Here is a 12,783-nt window from a genome sequence, read left to right on the forward strand (position 1 = left end):
AATACAAATCTAACCTTAATTACTGGGGGGAAAGGGGGGAGTAATGAATGATGCTCATAGTGGAAAACATTTAAAGCTGCTGTACAGAATCTTTGAAACAAGCTAGCTTAAAACATTTTTAGAATCTCCTCACTCCACCAGGGCTCTGTTTGGCACTTTCTGATAATGTGCAAATGTGGTGCACGTACTGTAGTGCAGTCATACAGACAACTAGATGGTCCAAAAGTTGGCCTACCTATTACTGGCTGAGGTTTTAGTAGAGTTGTGGCTGAACCACATAAAAATATATCATTAATTTTAATCTCCCCAATCAATGATAATGTTATGTTGGAATGTTGTTAAAGAGGGTCAAAAAATGTTACAACCCAGTTTGTGTTGCAGATTCTGTATAGCAGCTTTAATATAGGGAGAACACAACTTTCTGATTGTGTGAGTAAAATCAGGTTTTATTTCTTTGTCAGTTTAACAGTTTCTGTTTTGCCTGTCACTGTTCCCTGTCTGTTTTCTTACCTGGTTCTTCCCAACCTTGTACTTTGTCCTCACGTTCCCCTCTTTCCTCTCTCCCTCTTTGGACTGACAATCATACACAAATAGATTGTATTCAATTAGATGAAAAAAATACATTAGAATTAAAAAAATATATATATATTAAGATAACTAATAATAAAGTCCTTTTTCGGTGTACTTTCAACCAAAAGGCAAATAACCAAACCACATGTACATCTAATAAAATATAAATATTGAAACACTGAACCACATTGATTGATGGATCATTTGATCTTACACCTTTTTTTACCTGAATGTGGCTCCTTTTTTTGTGAAAAAACTTCCTTATATCCATTACGAACTTGGCTCTCTCTGCACACACACACACACACACACACACACACACACACACACACACACACACACACACACACACACACACACAATTCAGGAAAACAAACAAATAGGCCTACAAAACTAAAAATTAGCCCTGCTATGAGCCGGCAGGTGTGCCTGACAGACTGAACTCAGGGCACCGAACGTCCCACATCACAGTCCTAAGTGGTGACGTCGTCTTCCTCTTAGTGACTGCTGTTATCAAGATGGCGCTGCGGCCAGGATCTGGGGGAGGTGGCAGGTATTTTAGCCATTTTAAACTGACTCATTTCAGGGGAAGTAATTTGTGCGTGAAACATTCAACCCCGACAGTCGCGGGGCTTCACATTTAGCCACGAGGACGCCCTCAAATATCGCGATAAAGGCTGGCTTAGTTTGTCGGAGCAGAGAGATGAGATGAGATGGCTGGTGGTCAGGTGCCACAGCTAACGTTAGCTGGCTCCTTCTGCCTTTACCTGTCCATGTTCAGAGTGGACCAGACTAACTCCACGGTGTGGTCATATTAACAGATTTCACGCTTAAGTTATTCTGTGGTAGTCATAGTGTCCATTGCTCTCGGTCTCTGGTGATATAACTTGCTAGATGAATCTCTTGTAGCATTGCTAGGCAGGCCTGTGGATGGCTGGTGGGGACAGATATTTACACTTTCTCAGTATTATGTTTTCTGTTATTAGGGATTTAGTATGGTGTTGGCTATTTAGGAAGATAAAACATTAGGACGTGAAGATTTGTGGGAAAGGGGTTGATTTAATTAAGTTTTTGTCCCTGTAACACACCAAGCAGCAGAGACTCTAAGCCCTTCTTCAGGAGTCAGATTGCTCTAATAACTCTCTGCTGAATTACATAATCAGCCCTGTCGCACATGCATATTCCAGTAAGTAGCTGTAAATGGTGAGGAGATGTTCAGGTGTCTTATTAAAGCAGTGTGATGATGGTCTGCAGAGGAGATGAAAAGGCCAGCCTCATGATTTTTTCATAACACGAGCTCCAGCACCCTGAATAATAAATATACTCTGGCTACAAGGCTAGCCAGGTGATACTGATCTGACAGGTGAAACCAAAGCCCTCAAGACTGTCTGTGGCATTCTTTCACTGTGGCTGGTAAAGCCTCTACTGTATACGCTGGTAGATTTGGGCTATTGTCATTTATGAGATGGGCCATGCTTAACTTTGACTTTGGAACTCTTTTTGTAAAAAAAAAAAGTATCTACTTCCATGGTGCAGTGTGACTTTTTTTATAATCAGTGGTCCCATTTGGTAAAAAACAATCTTGGAAACTTAAATCTTGGAAATCTTGGAAACTGAGTAGCTGCAAGAAATGACAATGTGGGTATGATAAAAGTAAAATGTACCTGAATGCTAAAGTGCAAAGCCAGGAGGTGAAGCCTGTTTGAGAATTCCAGCAACCTTTTGTAGTTTGTAATAGGGCTGTTCGATATAACGATATATATCGATGACGATATGAAAACGTCTATTGTTTCATTTTACGCTTTCGTGGTGTCGCAAAATAAACTGTTGACAGCAATATTTTTTCACTGTTTTGATGGTCACTGTAGTGGCTATATTAATTTCTTAAAGTTCTCTCCTTCTCTGATATTTAATATAACCACACTACAGACGGACAAGCGCCTGTTTTTGGTTAGCAACAACGACGGTAACACCATCATGTGTCCGCTTGTTTATGTACCACATAAACCTTTCACAATAAAGCTCAAGATCCTGTTGAGACTTTTCAAAATAAACTGAATCACGTGAAAGAGCAGATTATTAACGGATGAGAAGTAAAAACAGAGCCGCCAGGTGCTAAAAAATAAACCTTTTATTAGAAAAGCCTGTTCTAATAAAACGTTAGAACAGGCTTTTCCCCGCAGCACGCCGTGTAATAAATACTCGGCGGCTGTTACAACTTGTGTCTAAAAATGTATCGTTTCATGCATCGGTTAAAACACTCGACTCCAGCTACATGACGCGCAGCTGGAAACACTTCCAGCAAGTCGAGCTGCCCGCGATTCACAGAATTTACAGAAAATGTTACATTTTTGTGATTTATATCGTTATCTGGACGATAGAATTTTTATATCGGGATATGAGATTTTGGTCATATCGCACAGCCCTAGTTTGTAGGCTCCATGCAGATCCTCTGTTTTCAACAGGGCATGTGATTAGATACTTTATGAATGTCAGATGATATCCTGTGCAGAAACCATACTTTTTACGCCAGCTATTTAGAATATTTCTTCTTCTCTCAGCTGCTCCCTTTAGGGGTTGCCACAGCAGATCACCTACCTCGATCTCACTCTCACTCTACCCTTCTCTTCTGACACACCAACCCTCTGCATGTCCTTCTCACCACATTTGTGAACATCCTCTGAGGTCTTTTTCATTTCCACCTGCCTGGCAGCTCCATATTCAACATCCTTTCTTTTTTATCCACTACCCCTCTCCTGCACATGTTCAAGCCTCTCTAAATTTGTTTCCAAACTGGGCAACTCATGATGTTCCTGTATATGAGAAAGAAAATGATTAGTGCTTGCTTTTCAGAGTGCTTTCGGTTACTTTTAGTGATGCATTAGTTGTAAAATTCTGGGCCGATACCAGTGACATTTTTCCTGCTCTGTTTATTCCCTCTGTTATGTCAAGAAAACAAAGAAATCTTCATTATACATGGATATCCAAAGTTTTTTTTAAAAGGGCTTTCAGCTCTGAAATACAAATAATGACATTAAAATCAATACAACTGATAAATCAGTAAATAAGATAAAATTTTCTGAGTTCAGTGGTGGATCTGTTGGCTAATATATCAGCCAAATGTCAATCAGCTGGCTGAAGTATTCGTCCTACTTACCTCAGTTTTTCACTTAAAGCAAGTTTTTTTCTTGTTTTGATTAATAAACAGACCAAAAAGCAAATGCATTTCATTCAGTGACTGAGAAAACGATCAAATCCTTTCATCTGAGAACCAGCAAATGTTTTGCTTTTTTTTTTTTTTTTAAACTTTCCATTCATTGCATAATGAATCAGGGGACTTATGAAGTGTCATAATTTAGTGGTGCCTTGATAGCAAGATCGATACCAGTACAGATGTTTGATTATTTAAAATTCAGATGCTTTTTTAAAAAAAATGAGAAACATTGGTTATTTTTTTTTTAAATGTATTATATTTTTTTACAGTATTTATCCATGTTCTGCACGATTCTTCTCAGATCAGCTGGTTGTGTTCAACATCATCACTCATAACACTGGTTGAAGGGTGTTTTTTCCCATCTCTTTATTTATTTTTTTTCCATTTTTACTTATCGGTAAATAGCTTCAGACAGCTAATAACAGCTGTCCGATAGATTCATTGGCTCTAGCCATGGCAACTTTTTCCTACATAATAGCATCTATGGAAGCAACAGCATTAGCAGCGAATGAGGAAAAAGTGCATTTGGAAGGCAGAAAATTGAGAATTTCTAGCATGTTTTTTTGGGTAAATAACAAAGCCCTAAATAATCAGTTGTTTGTAAGTATATGCTTTAGATCTTTATGTAGCAGAAGTGGCAGGTCTATTAAAAGTAAGCTTTTCCTTTTTATAGGAGTGATTTTAAGTTTGCTCTCTGTTCCTCTATGAGAGCAAATAATTTTAACAGTAACGACTCTGGCTGAAACTGTGCCTTCTGTCCCCAAGCATTTAAAGCAGTTTGATGGTAGCTATTAGATGAATCCAGACCTTTTACAAGGCTCAGGCCTGCCTGGTGTCCACAGCTGCTGTCGCCGCTTATCTCCCTCTATGTTAATCCACTCGGCCATGACCTCTGATTTGCTGAAGGATGGCAGAGAGTAGTGCCGTCGTGCTCAAAAAGCTTTTTAAGCTGCAAATCTTCCAGCGAGCAGATGCGAGAATCTGAAACCCTCCGGTACTTGTCATATTACAACAGTATCCTGTGAGGGGAAACACTGGCTTCTTGCTTTTAGTTTAAATGTTTTTAGATGAACAGAGAAAAGAGGACCACTCATCAGCACCAAGAGTGCCCATAAATTCACATTAGTGTGAATTAAATGTGACAGACTCAGGACTTGAACAAAGAGCTGTTGTGACTATGTCCCAAATCATAAATGTACAGTACTATGTTGAAGTTGAGCTACAGCAGGGCTGTAATTTCATGTACTACCATTTGGCAACACAAGATGGCACAGTGATTCAATTGAACCTTTTGTTTAAGCAGGCAACTTATTAAGAGCACATCCATTTTAACAATGGAAGCCTGCAAAAGGCAAAACCTCTTGGAGAAACGGCTAACCCACACACCCACTGGTAAAACGGTGCCACCTGGTAGAGAAAGCTTTAGGTAAATTCTGCAGAGGGTAATTACAAAAAGTACCTTTAACCCTTAAAATAACAGATAATTTTGTCTCTTTGAAGTAAGCCCATGCAGACACCACATTTCCATGCACTTCAGAGTTCCTCTTGCATTGGGAAAACTCAAAATTTCAAGGATTGTAATTGACCAGTTTTCTAAAGTGGGATTTAAATTACTCAAACAAAAACAACTTGTGTTTTTTACATGGACAGAAACACGAGGAAAATTCATAGACCTTAACTAAGGTAACAGTTGTGTCTGTGTGCGTACTCCCTCCCCAGAGGCCCGTTTTGTGTTGGAGAAAACCTATAACTCCAGCGGACATGTAGCACCACCTGATAAATATATATGGTTTGCTCTCTGCCAGCTCCCGAGGGAAATATGTGGTTCTTAAGCTGCTAAATGCTCCACTGGGTTTGCTGGCTAGTTACTAATTGTGTTTCAGATACAAGGAAATATGAGGGTTCTCCGGCTGGTTAGACAATGCTAGTGAATGAAGATATTTGGAAATCGTAATGACTCGGTGAATAATGATAATAACGAATAACGGACAGGGTTAATCGATAAAGAATAGTTGCAGTCGTCGTGTTTACAAGCCTGCATTATGAGCCAGTGCCTGCTTTCTGTGACAGTGATCTCTCTGCTTCCCTTCTGTCAGCACAGTTGTCTCAGTTCTAAAGTTATCAGTATTATATTGTCAGTGACGGCAATAGTGATGATCACATTAAACTGGGAATCGTTGGAAGCAGAGGCCCGGCTGGCTCCGTCTTCTGTTTGTTTCTGCATCAACGCTTCCAGTCTGTGAGTTGTAGTAAGTTATTTGACAAATAGCCGAAGGCCTGTGTGGGTTGGCTCCGGCGAGGGAGAGACTTGGCCGACTCGTAGAAAGACTTCCTCTGATTATTTCTTAAAGGCCTGTTTCTCAGCACAGCGACAAGAGTCCAAGTCGCCTGCAGAAACTCGCCCAGCCATCTACCCTCCTGTTTATCTGGCGTGAACGTTGCTCCAAAGGATCTGAGGGGTTCTTTGTGAATAAGCCTCAGCTGCTTCGAGTCTGTAGAACAAAACTGCGTCTGCTTGTTGATGTCACTGTCATCAGCAACACACTTTTATCGCATCCGTGTTTAATTTTACCCGTCGGCTTACAGGAGCGCGTTACTGTCATCTGAAGAATTACAGCAACAGGATTCAGATTTGACGCAAGAAGGAAGGCAATTTAAAGTTGTTTTGAGGAGCTTGCAGTTTTACTTTTTTATATTTTTGGTTCTGTTTTGTCATCTCAAATGAGATCAGTATAAAATGGAATAAAATTAAACTGAAGGACCACATGAAACGGAAAAAATGGACTGGTTTGTACAACTCACAGCCTCTCAATCTCATTTATTGTCAAGCAAACATGGCGTCACATCTAATTTCACTTATCTCTTCCACGTCAGTTGTGTTATTATAACGGCTGTTGATTTTAAAGGGTATTGTTGCAGCTAAGTGACAACAAGAGTCATCTGCTGCTATAAATGTTCAGCAGGGGACTGGGGAATAAAAAGGCCACATAAATGAAGGCTGTTTTTAATTTCAGCCTCAGTTTGAATCTCATAATCTGTGTTTTTCTTTTTTATTTCTTTAGTTTTATGTATCCTGTTGGAGGAGGCTTGGGACCGCCGCAAGGTGAGTCATTTTGCAGTGAATATTACCGCTCTTTCCCTCCAAACAGTTTGTGTAAATACATTCAGCTGAGGAGATGGCACACAAATGTGTTTTGTGTGAATTTGAATGGGACCATAGAATATTGCTTTTTGAAGCAAACTGTCAGGATATTGCACTTTAGAATGTAAACATTGTTTATTTTGACAAATGTTACTAGAAATCTTCATTTTAGTGGATATTGAAATACTGATTTCCTAACAAGTATGAGCACAATAATAGTCATTCTTCCCTCGATGTAATCAGTCACACAAGATGTGATCAAAAGTTTCTCGGCTCTGTAAATAACTTTAAAAAGTTTGGCTCATCTCCTCTTCAGTGTCGCCTTCTTTGGCAGCCTTGTACTCTTCTGAAAAAGGCTGAATTAAACTTAAATTTAAGTTATGATTACAAAACCAAATAATTTCATCTACTTTCTCTTTAGAGCTGTTTGTTTTTTTTATTGTGCTATAATTCAAACGCACTCCGTTCCTTTACAGTTTGTAGTTTTTGCTTAGTTGACTAAAACAGATACTTCTCTTTACCAAGATCCATATATGAAAAGAGATGAAGAGAAACCCTGGATTGCTCAGGGTCTGTCACCTGGTCCACTGTCAGCACTATGATGCATTTTAGAACATAAATCCACTCCCAACATGTTTTTAAGTTCAGTAAATTAATGTTTAAACTACAGCATTGACCATAATAGTTGTGATTATGATTGTTGCTTTAATCGAGTGCTTGCTCTGGTGATTGAACTTTGAGCGCTTGATTTGCTCCCCTGTATCAAACATCAAGCCTTCAGCTTTCATTTGGGGAAGAGGGTGAAGCCAAATCTGGGTTGGGAGAAAAAAATAAACCAAAATGCAAAATGAAATAAGAGGAATGATGAGGAACATGCTGCAAGCATGCCCCTCTTTAGAGCTAAAGGGAACATGGGAGGACAGCCTAGTAGGGGAGATAGGTTGGCTTTTGACGTTAACTTTGATTGTTTTCGTCCTTTCCTTTTAGTTATTGGTCCTTGCAGTTCTTGGGCATATGAGGATCAGTGAGGATTCGGCACATTGCAGCTCATATCTTTGTTACAATGCTCAGCACTGAGCAACGCAGGTCTCAGATGTACCATCATTTAGCTGTGGCTGCTCGTCCTACTCAGACTGTTGGCTTTGCAGTAACGCCTCCAGATAAACCACGCATGCACTGGTGGGACGAGCGTCTCTTAGGGGTCATTATATGCTCCTGTTAGCAATGTCATTTTAGTCCAACAAATTAGAATGTGCACAGTCTCCCAGACAAGCCTTTTACACAGCCCAGTTGAGCCCTAACACGGTGAATCATCTGGAGGCTCCAGTCGGAGCTGGCTGCTCAGCTCTGGTTGTCAGCTTACGTGGCGTCTCTGAAAATAAACACACACTTTTCCAATTTTTCTTCCCCCAATCCTCTTGTTTTGCTCCAAGTTGTCACAGTAGTCACCAGAGAAACAGATTTGGCTGTTGCAAAGCCTGTGTCTTTTTCCAGCTGTCGGAAGAAATGGTAATGGATTTGCAATACTGAATTATGACCAGCCTCTGGAGGCTTTTGTTTTTTCTTTTTCTTGATAACTTAAACTAAGATAAGTAAGTAAATACATTTTATTTCTCCCAATAGTTTGTAAATTCTTCATTATAGCAGTAAAAACATTAAACGCAGCCTATAACAGTGTAGCTTAATAAAATAAAACATGACCAAAAATTTACACAAAGGAAAGGCGCAGAGTTAAATGGAAGAAAAACGAATGAGCTCAAAAAGTACATTTTTAAAAACACAAGAATCCCCTGTAAAAACCTGAATGTAAAACGGGAAGAAAAAATTAATAAGAAAAAACAGATTAACTTATTAAACTTGTAATAAATTATTATAAAGAAACAAAGAACTTTATTTATACCAAAAGTTGGGAAGTTACCGTGTTTCAGCAGCCAATAAATCCAAGCACTCATTTGTATTATTAAAAAATTACACTAAATAAGGAGCTCAGATAAAAAATTAAATAAATAAAAAATGAAGAGCTCGATAAATCAGACTCCATATTATTTTGCGGACGTCTCACATTCCCCATGATGATTGCGGGAAGACCTCCAAATCTACTGTTTTCTATGTAGCTTCTCCGGTCTTACAGGCCTTGCTCCGGGCAGTAAAACTGTCAGTGCAATCAGCTGGTGAAGATTCTCTGTTGGCAAGAGAGTAATATGAAGAAAAACTACTAGAAGGCTTGTAAAAATTGACTTTACAAGACCCGTGGGTCAAACAAAAGTAGCCAAATCAACTTCACATGAATCACACTGAGTAAGAATCAAGGCTATCAGTTAATAAAACCATTAAAATAAATACAAAACAGTAACAATGGAAACTGCATCTCAGTATGGTACCAGGAAAAATGCAATGTAACAATTTGAATGTAATACAATAAAAGAGAGTAAAAGAAACTCAATAAATTCAGTAAAGCATAATAAACATGTTACATATAGAATATTTTAACCATGTCTACAGTATGTGATAACAGAGTGTGTGTGTTTCTGCAGGCATGGTACCCATGCAGCAACAGCAGCAGCAGCAACAGCAGGGCTTCCCCATGGTTCCTGTCATGCAGCCTAACATGCAGGGCATGATGGGAATGAACTTTGGAGGCCAAATGCCCCCAGGTGCCATCCCTATGCAGGTCAGCGCTATTTCTTATATGTTGTGCTTGATTCTGTGTTTGCATGTGTTTTTTGGGGGGCGGGGTCAAATTAATATTTCCCTGAGGATTTATTTATGTATATATTTATTCTCTTGTAGTATTTTGAGTGAACTTGCTAATTTGGCTGCATTTGGTGCATACATAGTAGTGAAACACTGCTGTATTGATTTAACTGATTTCACTCATGTGGAAGGCTGGCTTTACAGCTCCTCTTGAACTCATTTGCTTCCATGTTAATCTCTCCACAAACAGTTTTAAACACCAGCACATTAACAGGAATTTATTGTTGCCTGGTGATGTTTAACAAGACTTTAATCCATTAACATTTTGCTTTCCCTTGGTTAAAGCATTTGACAATCACACGAGCGGAGCAGGAATGCTAAATAGTTTGTTGCATGTTTTTTTTGGGGGGGTGGGGGTCTAACAGGGTGGAATGGCGATTGGGATGCAGACCCCTGGGATGCAGTTCTTGGGTCAGCCACAGTTCATGGGTATGAGACCAGCAGGACCCCAGTACACAGCTGACATGCAGAAACAGATGGCTGAAGAGCACCAGTAAGTCATCTTTACACCTCCATTATAATTCCTCTTCGTGTACATCAAGTTTAAGTAAGCAGCTAGCTTAAAAAACAGTGCAGTGGAAAATAAACTTCCCTTTAACACAATCGAATTTTCTGTCAACTTCAGTTTCTGGTTACTTCTCATACTTTTTAATAGAGCCTTAGTGTCCAAATTAGGTAATTTTTTTCCCCCAAATACACTGAAAGATCTGAGTTAACCATCTGAGAGCGTTCTGCTACTTTTTAGGACGTATAATCCCCCAAACCCTAACGCACTAACCCTGTAAAGACTCTTGGATTAGCTGGAAAATTCATTATCACAAAGCTGACAACATAAAGTTAGGTGATTTTTAAAGCTCTTGAAAAATGGACTTCTTCAACATCTTCTCACAGCACAGCAGCACTCCAAACATCTTAAAGAATATGGGTGCTGGGTTGGGTTTTAATCATGTGTTGTTGCTTATTTTACTGGAGTAAAGTGTCTAAATGCGTCTTTGAGCACTGCAAAAGAAACCACACTTTTCCCTGCACTTTAGTTTACTTATTTATTTTTTGATTTCTAAATGTTTAGATTTGTGTGACTGTACACTTGAGAGATTGGTGCATCTTCAAATGCGATGTCTGCACGTTACATTTAAAGGAACCAAGTGAATCCTTGTTTTATGTCTCACAAGTACTATTTTAGCCCCAAACTGTAGATTGTGCGGTCACTGTTGGTCCTCAGTGGATGAGTCCTAATAACCTAGATGGTCCCGTTGACAAGTTGACATTTGTGGTTTTAAATGAAATGTCACAAAAACTCTTGGTTGGACTGCCATGACATTTGGTTCACAGATTCATGTACCCGTCATGATGAATTGTAATCAGTTGATGAACTTTGCATTAAAGGCCATCAGGGCACAGTTTAAATTTGTCCAAACACCTGTAAAGCTGATGACATTCCCGGCTGCCTCAGCTGTACTGTGTGTAGTGCTAATTAGTGCATGTGAGCGTGTGAAGAAGAAGAATATGAAGCAAGAGAGTAGTAGAGAGAGGAGGAGGGCAACCGGGGTGAGCAGCAGTCAAACATGCAAATAATCTTGTCTCACTAAAATAAATACACAATACAGGATATTAACATGTTGGCTTCATCTTTATATATTCAAATAAATTCATTTTCAATTCAGTTTTATTTATAGTTGTGTTAAAAAGTGGTCGCTCCCTTTCTGAGTTCCTATTTTTTATTTTTTATTTGGATACTTAAATGTTTCAGATCATCAAACAAATTTAAATATAAAGATCATGCACGTAAACACAAAATGCAGTCTCTAAATGAAGGTGTTTATTATTAAAAGGAGAAAAAAATCCAGACCTCCATGGCCATGTGTGAAAAAATTATTACCCCCTAAACCTTATAACTGGTTGGGACAGCGTTAATAGCAACAACTGCAATCAAGCATTTGCGATAACTGGCAGTGAGTCTTGTGAAAGAATTTTGGCCCACCCATCTTTGCAGACTTGTTGTAATTCAGCCCCATTGGAGGGTTTTCAAGCATGAACCGCCTTTTTAAGGTCATGCCACAGCATCGGATAAGAGAGCTTATCACAGTTAATTCATGATTTAACAAGGTGGTAGCAGTCACTTTTTCTGACAGAGCCATGTAGGTTTTGGTTGTTTTTCCCCTTAATAAACACCTTCATTTAGAAGCTGCATTTTATGTTTACTTGCGTGATCTTTATCGAATATCTAAATTTGTTTGATAATCTGAAAGATTTAAGTCTGACAAACATACAAAAAATTGGAATTCAGGAAGGGGGGCAAGGACTTTTTCACACGACTGTATATAGCGCCAAATCACAACAACATTGATCTAATTTATGTTGTCAGGAAAAAACGTGCAATACGTCAGGTTGGCCTTTATTGCTTCTCTTAATGGAGCACTGTGTCCAAGTACAGCCTCACAAACCACACGGCTAATGTGTCTTGTGGATTTGATCCTTTTAAGATTATTTTCCAGAACAAAAACTAACACACTGAATCAGTTTAAGCACCAGGGCTGCTGCTCTTAGCTGACCCCTGATCTGATAGCTTTCTGGTCCTCTTCTCCATTAAAATAAATAAATCATTATTATTTTTTTTATAGATCCGCCTTCTCTTTTTTAGTAAGATGTTTTATTTTCACAATTTTCTGTCAGTTAAATCTGCCCATTGTATCTCAATACTAAAATATAAATATGACAGTTTTCAAAATTTTGCCTCTGTACACCATCGCAATAACTCAAGAGATGATTAAAGTGTATAAAGTGAAGAGTTTCGGCTTTACTTCAAGGCTTAGGAATTTAAATATTATTTGTGCTATTTTTTTAAGAGCATAACTTTGTAATTATAGGTTTGGATTTGCGTTTCCCTTCTTTCTCCTCTCAGGCAAAAATGCAGAGAAATACTTAATCCACAAGTTTATATGTAAAATGGTTAAAGTGATAAAATGTTAGTCTAGCTATAATAAGATAAGTAAACCGCAGAATGAACCGAATGAACTGAGAAATGTTGAAACGTTTTTACAAACTTCCATCAGACAACACGAACCTTCAGCTGCCGTTTTAACAAGCTTCCTTTGCGCTCATC

At 38.8% G+C, this 12,783-nt stretch overlaps 1 protein-coding gene across 16 annotated transcripts in view; it reads left to right on the forward strand.

Annotated features, from left to right (window-relative positions):
• Positions 1-1,021: 1,021 nt before the first annotated feature.
• The window catches only part of synrg (synergin, gamma), a 44,184-nt gene continuing 32,422 nt past the window's right edge, over positions 1,022-12,783 (forward strand). For 4 of the 16 annotated variants that reach the window (XM_085184422.1, XM_085184425.1, XM_085184423.1 and 1 more), the window contains exons 1-4: positions 1,023-1,123; positions 6,847-6,887; positions 9,461-9,597; positions 10,046-10,173. In XM_085184422.1, coding sequence (XP_085040548.1) covers positions 1,089-1,123; positions 6,847-6,887; positions 9,461-9,597; positions 10,046-10,173 — 341 coding nt within the window. In that variant the 5' untranslated portion in view covers positions 1,023-1,088. Of the gene's footprint in view, positions 1,124-6,846; positions 6,888-9,460; positions 9,598-10,045; positions 10,174-12,783 lie in introns of all 16 variants that reach the window. The other 12 variants (XM_085184431.1, XM_085184432.1, XM_085184434.1 and 9 more) reach the window with 7 other exon arrangements.

The sequence above is a fragment of the Neolamprologus multifasciatus genome, chromosome 14 (genome assembly GCF_963576455.1).
Source record: "Neolamprologus multifasciatus chromosome 14, fNeoMul1.2, whole genome shotgun sequence".
NCBI classification, from domain to species: domain Eukaryota; kingdom Metazoa; phylum Chordata; class Actinopteri; order Cichliformes; family Cichlidae; genus Neolamprologus; species Neolamprologus multifasciatus.